At 37.1% G+C, this 17,647-nt stretch overlaps 1 protein-coding gene across 1 annotated transcript in view; it reads right to left on the bottom strand.

The window, feature by feature from the left end:
* PPP1R9B (protein phosphatase 1 regulatory subunit 9B) overlaps window positions 1-17,647 on the bottom strand; it is an 82,224-nt gene that overhangs the window by 24,107 nt on the left and 40,470 nt on the right. The window contains exons 4-5 of the mRNA XM_029283049.1: window positions 8,917-9,049; window positions 2,751-2,871 (exon numbers count right to left, since the gene is read on the bottom strand). Coding sequence (XP_029138882.1) covers window positions 2,751-2,871; window positions 8,917-9,049 — 254 coding nt within the window. The remainder of the gene's footprint in view (window positions 1-2,750; window positions 2,872-8,916; window positions 9,050-17,647) is intronic.

The following is a 17,647-nucleotide window of genomic DNA, read 5'->3' as shown; positions in this document are numbered from 1 at the left end:
AGCTTTTTAAGTCCAAACTAATATTACAAGCTTTTCAAACAAAAAAATCTCAAAAGCACTTTTAGTCCCCAAATTTCAAAGCTATATATATGTATTGATTCCAAATTAATCTTGTAATTTTCTCTGTTTTTCCCCCAAGCAATTCATTCTCTTTTTTCTTTTCCTAAGGGAATGGGGTGGAAATTCCCCTTCCCTCTCTCCTCGGGTAGGATTCTTTGCTTTGGGAGGTTTTTTTCCAAGAAAAAATCTTAAAGTCGTAAAGAGAAGATAGGGTCTCACCCAGTTCCATCCACATTGCTTGAAAGTTGCTTGTTAATGTTTATTTTCTTTGGTGTCAGCAGCTTCTGACTGGCCACATGAATGTAGCCAGTCTTTCTCCTGCTGGTTTGGAGGGCTTCCTCAGATCGAACGGAAGAGCCGCCACCCTCCTGTGATCAACAAGGAGCCCCTCCTCTTTCATCGCCTCTCCGGGGTGACTTTCAACCCTTTTTAGGGTCCCCAGTGGGATGAAATCAAACACGGAAGACGGAGCCCCGTTTTCCTGGATCCATCAGGTCACGATATCAAACCGGAAGTCTCTGACTCCCCCTTCTCTTTTGTCAGCTTTGTTATGTTGCAACCTGATTCTACAGTTGTTGAAATTCATTTTTTTCTCATTAATCTACACTCAGTACCCCACAATGACAGTGAAAATAGAATTGTAGAAATGTCTGTAAATTTATTAAAAAGAAAAAAACTGAAATATGATATTGGCATAAGTAATGCTTCACTCATTACTTTGTTGAAGCACCTTTGGCAACAGCTACAGCCTTAAGTCTTTTTGGGTATGACGTGACAAGCTTGCATACTTGGATTGGTGGATTTTCTGTCATTTTTCCTTGCAATTCCTCTCAAGCTCAGTCAGGTTGGATGGCGACCATCAGTGGACAGCCATTTTCAAATCAGGTTTCTGGCTGGGCTACTTTAAGACATTTACAGAGTTGTCCCTGTGAGGATGCCTATATAAAGGTGTGTGCCTTTCCAAATCATGTCCAATTAATTTAATTTACCACAGGTAGACTCTAATCAAGATGTAGAAACATGTCAGCAATGATCAGGAGAACTGGGAGGCAGCTGAGATAAATTTCAAATGTTGTTGCAAAGGATCTGAATACTTATGCTATGTTATATTTCAGTTTTTTCTTTTTAATAAATATACAGACATTTCTAAAATTCTATTTTCAGTTTGTCATTATGGGTTACTGAGTGTTGATTAATGAGGAAAAAATGAATTCCAACAACTATAGAATCAGGCTGCAGCATAACAAAATTGACAAAAGTGAAGAGGTCTGAATACTCTCTGAATGCACTGTATTTGCATGTGCATATATGGAGAGAAACAGCTATCACTGATATTTATTAAAAGAAAATCAATCCTATGCTTAATTAATAAATTTATTTTTAGAGAAGAACTGGAATGAAATGTCAAAAAGGCCAATATAAAACAAACCATGTCATCATTTTGAGCTACTTCTCCTACTGCTGTAATGTGCATATACACATAGGCCTCGACTTACAACAGTTCGTTTAATGACCTTTCGAAGTTACATTGGCATTGAAAAAAAATGACTTATGACCATTTTTCACACTTCTGACCATTGTAGCATCCCCATGGTCACGTGATCAAAATTCAGACTCTTGGCAACTGGCTCATATTTATGCTAATTATGGTGTGTCCTTGGCTCATGTGATCCTATTTTGCAACCTTCTGACACACAAAGTCAATGGGAAAGCCAGATTCATTTAACAACTGTGTTATTAAATTAACAACTGCAATGATTCAATTTAACAACTTAATAACTAAGAAAGGTAATAAAATGGAGCAAAACAACTTAACATCAGAAAGTTTGGGCTCAATTGTGGTTGTAAGTTGAGGACTACCTGTAAAAATAGAAGAAACTGACTAAAAGCCTTTTCTAATTCTAGAAGCAATTATTGCTTTTTATGCTAGCTTCTTTGTATTTCATTAGGAAATATTACACATAAACTAAGGTAACAGTCTTAAACTTGGCAATTTATTAAAACATAGAACAGAATTCTATGTGCTTACTCAGACATAAATCTTATTGACTGTTCCTATGCAAATGAGTGGAGGATTAAAGCCTAACTCCTGTCAAACATAATAAACCCTATTTCTGAATAAATCACTCTGTAAAATTCTTAGTGCTTACATTCACATTATAAGAATATGCCCAGCACCTGAAAGGTTTGCCTGCAGAATAGAAGAATAAAAAAGTAGACTCACATAGATATAGTAAAAGGGGAGCTTATTTTTATGTGTTCCCCCTTTCAGCTTTTGAGGGAAAACAGTCAAAATAAATCCTGGTTGGAAAAAGAGAGCCTAATGTTCCTTAATCAGGGTTAGTACAATTTTTCACTACCTGTCAAAGAGAAAACTTTGAATTTTTCAGCAAAATTATTTCACTCTGGTATTATGTTAACAGAATGCTACATCGACAATGATGATACAAATATAATATATGGGAGGTGAGTTTTTAATCTTATGTTGCGACATCTTATGATCCTGAGCTTTTAGGAAGGAAAAGATTTGTCAATTTTTTTACAGAAAACAAGGAAGAAATCTACGATTTTAACCATCTCTTCTACAGCAAACAGAGATCGATTATGATCAATAAAGTAAGAGTTCTTGTTCTGGTATATTCTTGTTCCAAGATAAGCTTCATTCCCAATGTAATATCAGTCCTACTGACCTGCCATCTCGATGAGCTGCTCCTCCTTCTGTCACAGTCTTGACAAATATGCCAAGCTTTTCTAGACCCATATCAGCTCCAGCCCCCATTCCAATAATACTGATCCCAAGACCCTCAGAATCTGCATAAGACAAGGAAGAGGTGATTTGAATTAAAATATGAGCTGTCAAGTCTGAAGGTTACCAGAATCTGATAATAAATCCAATGAAACCTGCTACTACAAATTTCCGCATCAGTTAGAGGGAAATTCTTCCTGGCTCTTTAAAGAGAAATTGACTGTGATCATTCAACATGTTTAATCAGGTCAGTTAAAAATCTAGCAGCTATATATGTACGTACAACATGCTAAGTTTTATTGTAACTCTAATTGATTGATTGATTTGGGGGGGGGAGAGAATGGACTTAGTGTCTTGTGCAATATCAGATCATTTCTTTTGCTTATGGTTCAATCCCTCCCCCTGCCATTACTGCTGGGCTGGCTCATTATCATGGGAAGGGAAAGGGTGGAAGAGAAAAGGGGAAAATAGTTTTTAAACAATTAAAAGATAAATAATAAAGTGTATATAAAGAGAGTAGAAAATGAAAAAGTGCAGATAAAGAAAATAGTACAGATAAAGAAAAAGAAAAAAGAATGCTTCTTCTAATTTTCCTTATTACTTTATCATTTCTCCCCTTTGAAATTACATTATAGTTCCCTTCTTCCTATATTTATCCCTTCTTAATCAACAAATGGAGAAATCATCAGATCATTTTTGTCCATTTTCACCATAGAATCCATAAACAGAATTTAGAATATATATTTCCAACAGCATCACCCAAGGATGAAGGTCACTACACGTGCCCAGCTAAAAAAAGCAGACACCTATATCAGACAAGCAGTTATATAGGAAGAAGCTAGAGACAGATGATCATTTCAGTGCAATGGTAAAGGTATCAAGTCATACTATGGCAATTGTAAACCATCCCTATATTTTTATCAAGAAAACCACATGAATATAAAATATAAAATAATATAATGCCATATGATGTGCACTCAGGTCAGATGACATTCAACACACTACTTAGGAATGGCCAAGGAACTTTCAGAATACTAATGGCCTTTATAATGTGGCTAGATTAAAGCCTTTGGGACATTGAGTTCCTAATGTTACCATGCAGGAAAAGAAAATCAGAAGCTGCAGTCAGAATTACTTTGTAGACATGGAACGTATGAAGCATGAATATTGGAAAGCTCAACTCAGTGAATATCAGCCCTCCCAGGTAAACCAGGCAGGAAACATAACTAGATGAGCTAATTCTACTTTATTGTAAGTCTACATTAACAACATCTACTTTATTGTAAGTTTTTATCAACAGAATCATGTCTACTTGCAAGCTTGAAAGTAGAAATTTCCTGCCACCATTTTTAACTGTTTGGTCTATTAGGGTGGGTCCTTCCTAAATTTTTTTCTCTGACCATTAAGTCCCTGGGGAATCCTGCCTCTCTTTTCTAATTGTTTCCTAGGCAGAATCTCTTTCCTTCATTCCCCAAGGTTATCCACACATTCCATTACAATGAAAGATGAAATAAAATTGATACTTTAGGTATCAATTAATAGAGTCTAGGACTGGACATTTTATTATTCAGGACATTAAAATCAAAGTGACATTGTTTTTATAGTTAGGAAAAGTATAGCAAGAACAATACTTGGCTGCAATTCAATCAATGGCCATATATTATCAATCAGAATTTATGGACAGCCCTTTAATATGATGACCCTTCAACTTTATGTTCCAAATGTTTATGCAGAATAAGAGGTGGCCAATGAATTTTATGATCAAGTTCAATTTGAAATTGACAGACTATCAAATCAAGAGGTGGAATGCCAAAGTTGGAAATATTAAAGAAAAGGGTATAGTTGGATTATTAGTTGGGCTATATGGCTTAAGAAATTGAAAAGCATGAAACTGACTTATCAATTTCAGATATTCCAATTACTTCTTCGTAGCTAATACTGTCTTCAAAACAATCAAAACAATTCCTCTGTATACGATCTCTCCAGATGGAGAATACAGAAGACAAATTGACTATATTATTACTAAAAGAAGGTGAACAAGCTCACTTATAGCATTAAAGACATGAACAGGAGCTGGCTGTGGAATTGACCAAAAAAACACATACGTAAGAAAGAAGAAAGCCAACCAGTTTCCACAATATGTGGTAAAACTACACGAATCATTTTCAAGGAAAACAATAGGAATTTATTTTAAGTTCTGAACTTCATTAGAGAACCAAAGAATTGGGAAATGAACTGAAAGAAGAATAAATTTGAAAAGGGACTGCCAAAGATGGAGAAACAGAAGAAAGCAAACTAGATGCCAGAACAAATTAGCAAGAGGAGAAGAGAAACTAAACCAAGAAAGATAAAAATCTCAGGAAGAAGCTTTACAAAGAGTTTCAGGGAGCTGTCAGAAGAGACAAGAAGCAGTATTACAACAACATCTGTAAAGACACTAAAGATGAAAAGAAACATGGAAAAATAAGGAAGGTGTTTCTAAAGATGTCTAAACCTAGAAGGAGATTCCAGTCTCAATGTGGTACTTTAAAGAACGCCAATCGACAATAACAAAGGAGATCAAAGATAGGAGGTATTTACTGAAATACTGTACAGTCAAGATGCCAATATCTGTGAGGGAATGTGCATCAGGAAAATTAGTGGACAGAAGTTTAGACAATACAGAGCTTTTTCAGGGAGAAGGCAGTAAATCTCATCAAAGAAAGGTCAAGATTAAGACACTGTGCAGTCCCAAAATGGATGGGGGAGAGGGCAAGAGGTTTAGGTTAGCCACATTCTAGAATATCTCAGAATACATCTAGTAGGTTAAAAAGTTACAGCTTTAGTTCAGCAAGATTCTGTCAATTAAGTATAAGCAAATAAAGGATTGGACTAGATTGGATTTTGCTATGTCATTTTTGGTTTGGGCCTCATAACACCCAATATAGCTTAGTAGTTATTCCCCACTTACAAGAAACTCTAGTACTAGAAGATGAAGTGGGAGCAGCACTTCAATCATTACTAAGTCATAAGGCTACAGGAATTGAAAAAATATCTACAGAAAGATGGCAGGCAACAGAAAAGGAATCAGTAAAGGTCCCAACTAAAGTATCTTGGAAAATTGGAGAATGACATAGTAGCTATGAAATTGGAAGTGGTAAATCTATATTACAATATGAAAAAGGGGACTTAAAAGAGTGTGCACACTATTATATAATATTCTTAATTTCACAAGCTAGCAAACTAATGCTTAGAGTATCCAACACAAATTAGAGCTCTATGTGAAGAAAAAGAGATGCCAGATGTTCAAACTGGCTTTAGAGAAGGAAGAGGAACATGCAATATTATTGCTGATGTATGCTGTATAATTGAGAAAGCTAAAGAATATCAAAAAGAAGTCAGTATGTACTTCATTGATTATAGAAAGGCCGTTGATTGTGCCAACCATATTAAGCTGTGGAATATGCTCAGAAAACAGGATTCCCAGAAAATTTCACTGTCCTCATGAAAAACCAATGTATAGGTCAGAAAGTCACAGTATGGATAGAACATGGTGAAACAGACCGGCTCCAGGTTGGCAAAGAAATGAGACAACGCTATAGACTCTTCCTTTATTTATTCAGTCAATATGCTGGAAAAATACAGGTAGTCCTCAGTTTATAACTGCAACTGAGCCTGGCAATTACGGTGGTAGGTTATGATAATCATAAAGCAGGTCACCATGTGACCAGATCCAATTTTATAACATTTTTTGCAGTGGTTGTTAAACAAATGTGAGCAAAACAAACATGGTGTACCCTTGTTCAGAAAGTCTCCCTGTAAATAAAAACACAGCATCTCTTGTCAAATCCATTCTCCAAGGGGAAATGAGATGCAATTGTTGGGAAAGGCCCCAAACAAAATTTTAAGGAAAAGTTTTATTATTAAGAATCAAACAAGGATAACAACAATCAACCTAGATGGATCAGGGATAATAATTGCAATGATTTGTGGTAGGTAAGAAGCCCCTGTAGACTTTCTATGAGTTAAATATAATAATCGATTGTTAACAGAGGGCTTTGAAGTTTAACTTTGCTGTTGGTTTACCTGTTAAGTACCTTTTCTTATATATAGTAGATACATGACAGGTTAAATTGGTTGCAAATAGATATGTAGAAGTATATAAATTGTAGAAGTGCTTTGCAAGGAGGGGAAACTATTATTGCTGCAAAATACTTATCACTATTCAACTAGGGGGGCATAATATATGTATATGTGTTTTTATATTTTGTCTTTTCCATTGCACATTTTTAAGTATCTAATTTTGTTTTCTTTTTGTAAAATTTCTTTTTTTCTTTTTTGGAACTTGTATTTTAACTTTCTGAATAAAATAAAAAAAATATTGTGAAAGAAAGCAAACAGGATGGTTGTTAAAAGAATCACTGTTCACTGTGTGTCAGTTTTTGCCACAAACCACAATAAAATACTGGTTTCTGGAAAAGATCTCGTAAATCAGTCATGTGGCTGTGGAGTGCTATAAATGCCCAAAATACATTCAAAAGACTGGATGGGGAGAACATCAGAATTTCAAAAGTGGGTTGTAAGTAGCTTTTTGGAGGGGGGGGGATTTGTTGCAATTCTGAACAGTCTCTAAGCATCCAGTCAACCTATATCAGTGATGGCAAACCTTTTAGAGACCAAGTGCCCAAACTGCAACCCAAAACCAACTTATGTATCGCCGGGTGCCGGGTGGGTGTTGCCCACTCGGCGGGTGCAGCTACAGTGGGTTTGGCAGACTGGTTGGGCATGGCCACTGGATGGATGTGGCTGCAGTAGTCATGGCAGATTGGGTGAGCATGGCCGGGGTAAGCATGGCCACTTTGATGTTGCTTATGGGGAGGGACACCTGTGGGAACCGGGCAGGGTTGAGGGAGATCCAGGGGGTCTCTGGTGGATGGGATGGTGGACTCCCCAATGGTGGCTCCAGGCTGGCTGGCCTTAGGCCAGTGATGGCGAACTTTTAGAGACATGTGCTGGCGCGATGGCATGTGCCCACAGAGAGGGCTCCGCGTACCGCCTCTGGCACGCGTGCCATAGGTTCGCCACCACTGACCTATATTAAGAGAAGCTGACTGGAATAAGATCAGTGAAGTTTTAAAGCTGGAGGGAAAAAACACCAATCTGTGGTATGCTATCACTACTATGATAGCTGAAAATGCAATTGAATTGCAAATTCTAGTTATAAAAGTCAAGGAATATAGTGAAAAATGGGACTACAATTAAATATAAAGAAGACCAAACTAATGGAGAAAAAAAAACCAATCTTAAATTGATAATGATCCTTAGTACAAAGAGGAGCAGTCTCTATCTAGGACTGTTCAGGGGTAATGTTGCAAGGCACATGGTGAGTCAGAAGGAACCAAGCACTGGGTGAAACCATAGTCAAACTTAGATGGAGACTAGATAAAAATGCATAGTTTGTGATTCATCTTGTTGTTGAAAGTCAGTCATCTCTTAGCATGGTATATAGACTAGGATTTCATGATATGCAACACTTCTGCCTATTTTTTCTGGGCATAAAATGTTATATAAACACAGAAAGAGAACTTTATTCACTTAGGTTTAGGGTTTAGCATGATTATGATTCAAGCCACATTGTATTTTAAACCCAGTGTTTTCTTTCTTTTGCTATTCTCTTCTGCAGGAAAAGACAGATATGTCTTATCAAAGATCTAAATTGATTTCTTGCTGAACATGTTTTTAAAAATTAGGCTGAGGGCCTTTACAGCCCTGTGAACAAAAATAGCCTATATCTGCCATAGCAGCTTATTTTTTCTTGTGGCTTTTCCTATGCCATTCCTAAGGGGAAAATAACTGATAGGAGAAGGACAAGAAGATAAAAGGAAATGATTGGGGGAAGCAGTTAAAGATGATGAGCGAAATATGCAGCAAGTTGAAAATAAGGCCCATCTCAGAGACAACTAGCTTATAGTGACCTATTCTTAAAATATGTGTGGAAAATCAAAAGAAGGGCTCGTGCTGCAGAAATCTGATCAAAATACCTTATGTTCTTTCTTGATTCCTGTAAACAGCATCCCATTTTTGCAAGTTCTGAAAAGGAAAATTCATTTCCAAACACATTTTCCTATTACCTTTCTCCAGTTCCACAGGAAAAAGATCCAGCCTTTCCACTCTTTTTTCAAGTTCATACTCTGCTGAGGCAGCCATAGGATCAACATCTTCATTTCGACGGTCATATTCCTCATTGGAATAAGTGCTGAAAACCTGGAAATAGAATTTAAAAGACATGAATGAATAATACAGATGTGAAAATGTTCTGATTTTGAGTAAATGATTAGTGTGTAATTCATTAAACCTGGCTCATTGGCCATGGAAATTAATGCTTCTGATAATGTTTATTTATATATTCAATCAATTTGTATAGCCGCCCATCTCACATTTGTGATTCTGGATGTCTCACATAACAAAAAACAACCAATAAACAAAATCCAAGAATTAGTAAAAATATAATAATCCTCTTTAACCAAAAGCCCCATTAAAAACCAAATTACAACTGAGAAACAGAAAAAAAGGGCAAGTGGAAATCATGGATCAATCAATGTAACCATCTGCTAGGCTGTGAATCATAATTAGATCTCCAAGTAATATGCAGTTTCCATCATTTTCCAAAGAGTATAGATAGTTTTCATTTAGTGACCACAACTAGGACCAGCAATTTGATCATTAAGTGAAGTGGTCACTCAAAAACTAATGCATTAACTGTAAAACTGATAAAACTGAGAGAATTCCAGATAATTGGATGTCTAGGAATGAAAATATTTGATACTCTTGAATACTGAAGAATTTAATTTCCTTCCTGGCATTTCTGTCCTAAAATGTGTTTCTAAATTACATAAACTTGTTAACCCATAGGGTTAAATTTCAGTGTCTCTCATTTTAGACACCAAACAATGGGAACAAAATTTATTTCAATGAATTTGGATAAGATGAGGTAAAACTTTCTAAGGACAGCTAAAACAAAGAGTGCTTAAAATGTCTTGCCAAATATTTTCTAGAATAGATTTTGTTGCCAGGAGGAATTTATCTGTGAAGTTTAACTTTCATGCCAGGATCATCCTTTAAATATATTTTTTCTAATATTTTGTTTCCCCAGTACACTGCTTTGTGAATCTGAAATATTAAAGGGGATGGAATAAATTACGTAATTTACTAAACTATAAAAGACCATCCCTTTTTTTGACACATGTAAATGGGGACAATCAGTTTTATGTGATAAACAAACAAAGCACTGTAAATTCATCTAGCAAAATGGCTGCTTTAATTTGCATTTGCAAAAATGTTAAGGTAACTAGCACTTCAATAGAAATGCATCAAGAGGTTGGTGAAAAACTACTCTGTCTCTCTTCTGCCACTTCACTTGCTTTTAACTGGTAATCACACACACACACACACACACACACATATATATATATATCTGAAATTACTTTAAAAATGTGATCCCCGGGTATATCCATGTTTAAAGTCAGTCAATAGACGTGAGCACCAGGGAATACAATAAATAATTTAATAATAATAATTTAGAAATAAAAGTTCTTAAGAATATTAAAAACCTTTAAAACACATAGAAATCAATAAAAGTGCCTAGCTTTCGTCTGCATCTACCGACATCTTCAGGGCTTAGAATGCTGATCAATGGGAAAGTCCCTTTATAGGTTTAATTAGGGCGTGTGCACGACTCTTCGATCTCGTCACTGGGCCGGTTATACTAGAATGTACTCCAGGCACCGAGTTCTTACTAGAAGTTGTCCTTCCCACACAATCCGTATCAGTGCTATTACTTACACTGATACGGATTGTGTGGGAAGGACAACTTCTAGTAAGAACTCGGTGCCTGGAGTACGTTCTAGTATAACCGGCCCAGTGACGAGATCGAAGAGTCATGCACACGCCCTAATTAAAGCTATAAAGGGACTTTCCCATTGACCAGCATTCTAAGCCCTGAAGATGTCGGTAGATGCCGACGAAAGCTAGGCACTTTTATTGATTTCTATGTGTTTTAAAGGTTTTTAATATTCTTAAAAACTTTTATTTCTAAATTATTATTATTAAATTATTTATTGTATTCCCTGGTGCTCACGTCTATTGACTGACTTTGAACAGACTGATTTATATTTGGTAGACTGGGTGCCTCACCCAATACACACACACACACACACACACATATATCTATCAGGGTAGATTTGATTTAAATCACTAGTAAAAAGGTTTAATTTAAATCAATTCGATTTAAATCATAATTTTTAAAGAGCAACTGTCATCTCTGTCCCACAGTGGCTCCTCCTCTGACCCGCTGTTGACTCACTGACAGTCCTATTCACTTTAATGGGGCGGCTGGTGATGCTGCAGTGACACAAGGTGAGAGATGTAGCGGGCAGCAGGTGAGTGAATGCCCGCTAACAGGCGCTTACATGATGGATCTGAAATGACAGGTGCTCTTTAAATATAAGGACTCATTCTTGCTGGTAGTTAGAATTTTTAATATTATTATTTGGAAACAAAATGAAGGTTTCCTATTTAGAATAATAAGCTGTCAGGTTAGTAAAACAATGATATCAGAACTGAGTTTACGTTAATAGGTGAATCACACACAATTGGAGAACTACTCAAATTCTTTTATTTAATTAAAACACTTAGAGCCTGGTAAGATGCATTTCTCTTCAAACAATCATACAGTTTGTAGTGTACATAGATTTGCAAAACAATGGGATAAAGGAATATTTCTGAACTTTGTTTTATGATTTATCTCATGGTTACTGTGAAATTGTGTGAATGCATCAATGCAGTGCATGTTATCTCAGCTTGCAGAGCTTGGATTCATTGAATGAGTTTACCAAAAATGTAAATATTGCAGAATATACAGCCTCATGCTACATAACTAAACTCCATTTCATGCTGAATATACTAAATTATTAATGTATTTTAAATAGAAAACTATATTTAGATAGATTTTTAATCCAAAAGCATTTTATTAAAATAAATTTGATAAAAAACAAAAAAATCCGATTTAAATTAAAAAATCCAATTTTATTTTTTTTTTAAAAAATCGATTATTTCCACCCTGATATATATACATAAATACACACACACACACACACACACACACACACATGCATGTATATATTTGCCTTACATTAAAGGAGGGCAAAACTAAAATTCCTTCCTGTATTTCTATAACATTTTTTGTGAACAGCCCACATTTGGGCAGCATCAAAATACATAAATACATGTTTAATCTGCTCAAAGACTTAGCAGTTGCAACTACCTAGAATGCTAAGCTTGATTTTTAAAAAAAAACCAATTTTGTGCCTTAATATGTTGCGTGAGTCCAACCTCTTTGATCGAATTGAATTGAATCGAATCAAATCGAATCGAATACGTTATTTGGCCAAGTGTGATTAGATACATAAGGAATTTGTGCAGAAGCTCCCAATATACATGCAAAGCATTATGAATAATGATAATCCATCATCATCATCATAATACCAATAAAAGATGGGAGTAAAAAAGATAATAAGGGTAAATAATAATACTACAGCCATATTAAATGGATAAATACACGTAAACTTTAGGCAGAATTGTGAGAATTACTATAGGTATTCAGCAGAGTGGTGGCATGAAGGAAAAACTGTCCTTGTCTAGTTGTTTTGGCATGCAATGCCCTGCAGCACCTTCCTGATAAGAACAAATATAGAAGAACAAATGACAGATTCAGTACAGCTAATCCTCAAGTAACAAATGTAATGGCGCTTGCCAATTACATTCATAACCCAAGGATTCATAGGAGTAAATCACATAACTTGAACGTGATCACTCCCTACTTTTGCCTACGCATCCACTAATTGAATGTGCGGGTCATTGAATACACAAGGTATCTCAGGGTGGGGAAGGCCATAGGGGAGCATAGTGCTTTGACCACCCAAGGCCTCCCCCGATCCACTGAGATACTTCATGCTTCCTCCTCCCCTCTCCATCCTGCCTGACCAGGTCACTTATCTTATGGAGATCTCGATGATCAAGGGAGCTTTCCAGCCTCTCGCCTTGAGCAAAGATTTGCTGAGGCCTACAGGGATGAGAGATTATGGCCCTATATTTGCAAAAAGTCTTTGCTGCCAAGAATGGAAGTCCCTCCGGGGCTCTGTTCTCAGTGGCAAAGGCCTTGAGGAAATCCACAGATCTCGTCCAGGCCTTTGTTTGCAGAGAACAGAGGCCCAAAGTACGCTGAGATCATGTGAGATCTCACGCTACCGATATCGCATGATCTTGCGGTACTTTAAGCCTCCATTCTCTGTGAATGCACCAAAGGCCTGAAGCAGTAAGCAGGTTAAGAAAACAAAGGCTTGCTAGATCTTTGCAAGGTGAGTATTCACAGGCCCAGTGCCTGTGGAGATCCGGCGAGGGTGGGAGGAAATAGGCAGGGAAAATGTTACAGTGCCTCTGCTGTCGTTCATAAGGATGAATGACTGTTGTGGTGCTGCAACATTCGTAACTTCAGGACTGTGTCATAAGTATTGTAGAGGTTATGTCATAACTTTGAACAGTTCCTAAGTGAACTGTTGTAACTCAAGGATTACCTGTAATTCTTCTATAAAACTGTATCAATAGCTCGTGGGGCAGTTTGAACTTCCTGAGTTGACTCAGGAAGAACATTCTTTGTTGTGCCTTTTTAATGATGGTTCTAATATTAAGTGTCCATTTCAAGAGAGTTAGAGACTAGTGTATTGCAAAACCTCAGAAAATGAATCAATTCTAATAGGCCCTTGATGCTGTTTGCACATGGTAAAATGTTTAAGGTGCTAGATGAGAATGATGAGGACTTGGGTTTAAAACTACTTTCAGCAATGAAACAGCTATTGAACACAGCTTTGGGCCTCTGAGACCAATCTATCTCAAGGTTCTTGTCAAGAATAACTGGATGTGGCAAAAGATACTACCATCTTGAACATCTAATAAAAAAAATAACAATTGATCTATAGATACTCTTAAGCACTTGATAGTATTTTTCTATATGATTGTAATCCTCAGTAGGACTAGACATACATCCTTTGGCAAACCAGTTTCTAGCTTCATATAATAAAAAACTAGCATACAAATGATAAGAAGGAGTCCATCTCCAAAACTCTTGAGTATCCATCATTGGTTTCTTTTTTTGCCATTGCAACAGACCCTGAAAGACTTGTGTCACCTGAATAAATGCTAAGACATTTCTTCTGTCTTTGCCGGCAGCCCCCTACCCATAAATATAAAGCTGAAATTAACAGTACCTCACTATTTTCTCCATGGCACTTTGTCATCAGCTGCCAACATTGCCTAATGCTATCAGGAAAGTTATAAAGTTGCAAGGAAGGACACGAAACAATTGGACAAGATAATCCCTGTTTTTCCATACTATGTGATTTTCCAGTGCTTGGTTAGATGATTTTATATTTAAAAGCAAATGGGATTATTTCCAGATTTATACTTAAAGCTAATTATTGAAATTAATGGACTTGTTCAAAGGATCTGTTTACAGTTTGTAAATCTCCTTGACTTAAACAAGTCTATGTATAACTAAATCTAGGACCAATGACCTCTCCAACATAGTATGGGAGGAGATTCTGTGTAGATATTATTTAATATTGTAAGCCAACTTGAGTTACCCTGAGGTAAGATGGAGGAGGAGTCAATAAATTTAATAATAAATAATAATAAAAAATAAATTTCTGCTGATTTGTATTCCCCCATTCTGCAATATGCAACAAGAAGAAATATAATGTGATGGATAAGCACATAAAACACATATGTGCACAAAAACATATACACTGACGCTAGGAGAATTCATACAGAAGCCTGTCCCTCCTCAAAAGCAGTTTCCGAATTACTCCAAATACAGTGTGCCTCAAGCCCTTTGTTACTTTTCTTTCTCTTCTTCTTTCAGACACTACTTTGTACTTTTTGTTCCAAGAGACCAATAATGACCCAGACTTGGCATCCACCTGCATATCCACATGTCTCTTATTTATCCATACAAGATATTCTTCCTTTTGCTTTTCTCTTTTGTTCCTAAATAAAAAAGAAAATATTCCTTTCTCTGTCCTTTCTTGCTCTGATTCTTTATTCTTGCTTTTACTCTTCCCATTCTAAGCCAGGAGTGGGCAACTTGCCACTCTTAGAGTTGCTTGTGGTCTTTGGGCCAATTTCAGCTATCTTTTGTAAGCCATTAGTTTGGACCTTTAGCAAGAGCAATGTGTTCCTCTTACAATATTCCCTGGCAAAGAAGAAGAAAGAGGGAGGAAAGGAGAAAGAGAAAAAGTCAGAGAGAATGAGATGGCAGAAAAATGGAAAGAAGAGATGGCAGAAAAAGGGGAAAAAAAGATGGGTTATCTCTAGCTTCATCTGTTCATGTTTTCAACTTCACCCATTACTGGCATGTATTGTTGAAGATACATCTTCTGACAATCAATTCTCTGCTTCTGTTTCAGATATAATGCACTTCTCTTGCCCCACTTCCAATTCTTCACAAAATCTTGACTTAACTGATTCCCCTATTTTAATTTTTCCTACTGGAGAGAACCATTCCTAGCTCTTTCCATCGGCATTTACAGCAGCAGGTTCAATTCTCTGACGCCCCCACCCTCAATCTCTCATGCTTTGCTCTATCCTGTAATTGAGCCACACAGGCTGTCACAGCCAGTGAAGAAAAGCAAGAGAACAGCACCCCCCTTCCTCCAAACTGCTACAGCATTAATTAAGTTGCCAGGGTAGCCACCTGCTTGCCTTCACCCTGCCATTCCAATGCAACTTTGCACCACCTCCAAGGCCTGACTTCTGTGTGGGAAGACACAGAAGTTTGGGGAAACGTTCGTCTCCCCACCACAGCCACTCTAGAATAACAAAACCTTTTTCACATCTCTTGAATGCAAAAATACTATACCAAGTGGACCTGCCAAGAGAAAAATCATCTGCACGGAGACAGAAACAATAAGAAAGGTCTTAGCAGCAGGGAGATAAATATATTTAGGTATGGTTTCCACAATTATTTTCTTTCTACTCTGTTGAAAATTATTATTTATTAACAAAAAAAAAAACCTTCCAAAATGTTATTTCCCACCCTCACCCCCATGCTCCCTCTTTGTACATATGTGGTTAGGAAGGAATATTTCCTCTAATCAGAAGAGATGATACACACAGGGCACTATGCCACCGCTTTTTTGGGGGGGAGGCTAACGTGTGACCCTGACCAATGTGATTTGGCAGGGATTGAGAACTTGGAATCAGAAAGTCTCATGTAGACTCTGCCTGCTTTTCTGCAGACACCCAAATTCAGGGATTCTATAAATTCTCATTTGATTTAATCTACTGATGTTGGCTGAGCAAAAGAAAATATTGTTTCCATATAACCCAGACAAGTCCTGAGAAGCCATCAGCAAAATTCCCTCTAAATGGAGTTCTTCTTATGTTGATAATCTTCTGGGGGATGTATCAAGCACCAGCAGCATGAGGAAAGCAGTCGCTTTATATTCTGTTCTGAGCAGCCTGAAGCCACCATTTAAATCATTCCCTGGAACCGAAAGCATTTAAAATAGCAATTTCCCACAGAGACCTGCAGCAATGCTACATTGGGGCATTTTGAGGAATATTTAAGAGGTCACAAATGTGCAGTGATGCAGAGGAGTGGAAGACCAGGCCGGGATTTAGTTGTAGTTGTGGACTCTGGCAATTGGTAACTGCTAAATGATGACATGTGATAATGTCAGCTCCTTCTCCTTGCAATCATTAGAATGAATCCATGTGACACCTAGACTGGCTTACAAATAGTTGGGACTCTCTTTTTTATATATTACTTGTTAAAAATATATATTTTACATGCATTAACAATCTACTCATTGCAGGATAACAAATATAAATGGAGCCTATTCAATATCAGTTCTTCTCTAAACAACATATGCTTCCTTGCTCTGTAACATTGTATAACGTGACCTTCATCACACATTAAATTCCCTTTTACCCATAACTGTATACAATTCATATAAAAGAGATCCCAGATGTGAACTCACTAAAGGCACAGAGGAACAAGCACAGAGGATAAACTGACTGACAGAGCAGTGGGTCATTAGAGTTAAATAAATCCTCTAAGTCTGAGATAGGTGGACCTCAGCAGCCCAGAGGCTGAAAGAGAAATGGGCCAGATTTGGCTTGGTTGCGGAGAAAAAAAAATCACAAAGCATTTCAAGCTTTCAGCTGAGGATAGGAATGAATGCAGAATGTGCAAGAAGTGAGAATAAGAACCATGTATTAAAGATAGTGAGAAACAATTATAAAAAAAAATAGCAACTGTGGTGATTCAAGAAGCCATTATGTTTGATTTTATTTCCTACCCTACTTAATGGACTACTTGTTCTCTATATTTGATGGAATCTTGTTCATCTTCATTTGTTCTGCCAGATTTGCTATCATGGTATTCTTCATGGATAGCATTCGATATAGTGAATAAGGCACCGGCCTAGACATACATGGGGCACAGGAGTTCTAGTTCTGCTTTAGGCACAAGCTTGGCCAAGTCACTCGCTCAGCCCTAGGAAGAACCAATAAGAGCAAACCATTTCTGAAATCTTGTCAAGAAACCTGCAGAGATTGAGAGAGAGATAGAGAGAGGGGGGGGAGGAGGGAGAGAGAGGGGAGAGAGAAGAGAGGATAGACGAGAGGAGGGAGAGGGAGAGGGAGAGGGAGAGGGAGAGGGAGAGAGAGAGAGAGAGAGAGAGAGAGAGAGAGAGAGAGAGAGAGAGAGAGAGAGAGAGAGAGAGAGAGAGAGAGAGAGAGAGAGAG

This window comes from Protobothrops mucrosquamatus, unplaced genomic scaffold, assembly GCF_001527695.2.
Source record: "Protobothrops mucrosquamatus isolate PMUCROS unplaced genomic scaffold, P.Mucros_1.0 scaffold10, whole genome shotgun sequence".
Classification (NCBI taxonomy): Eukaryota; Metazoa; Chordata; class Lepidosauria; order Squamata; family Viperidae; genus Protobothrops; species Protobothrops mucrosquamatus.
Note: the sequence above shows the minus strand (reverse complement) of the source record. Positions and strands in the feature narration are given on the sequence as shown.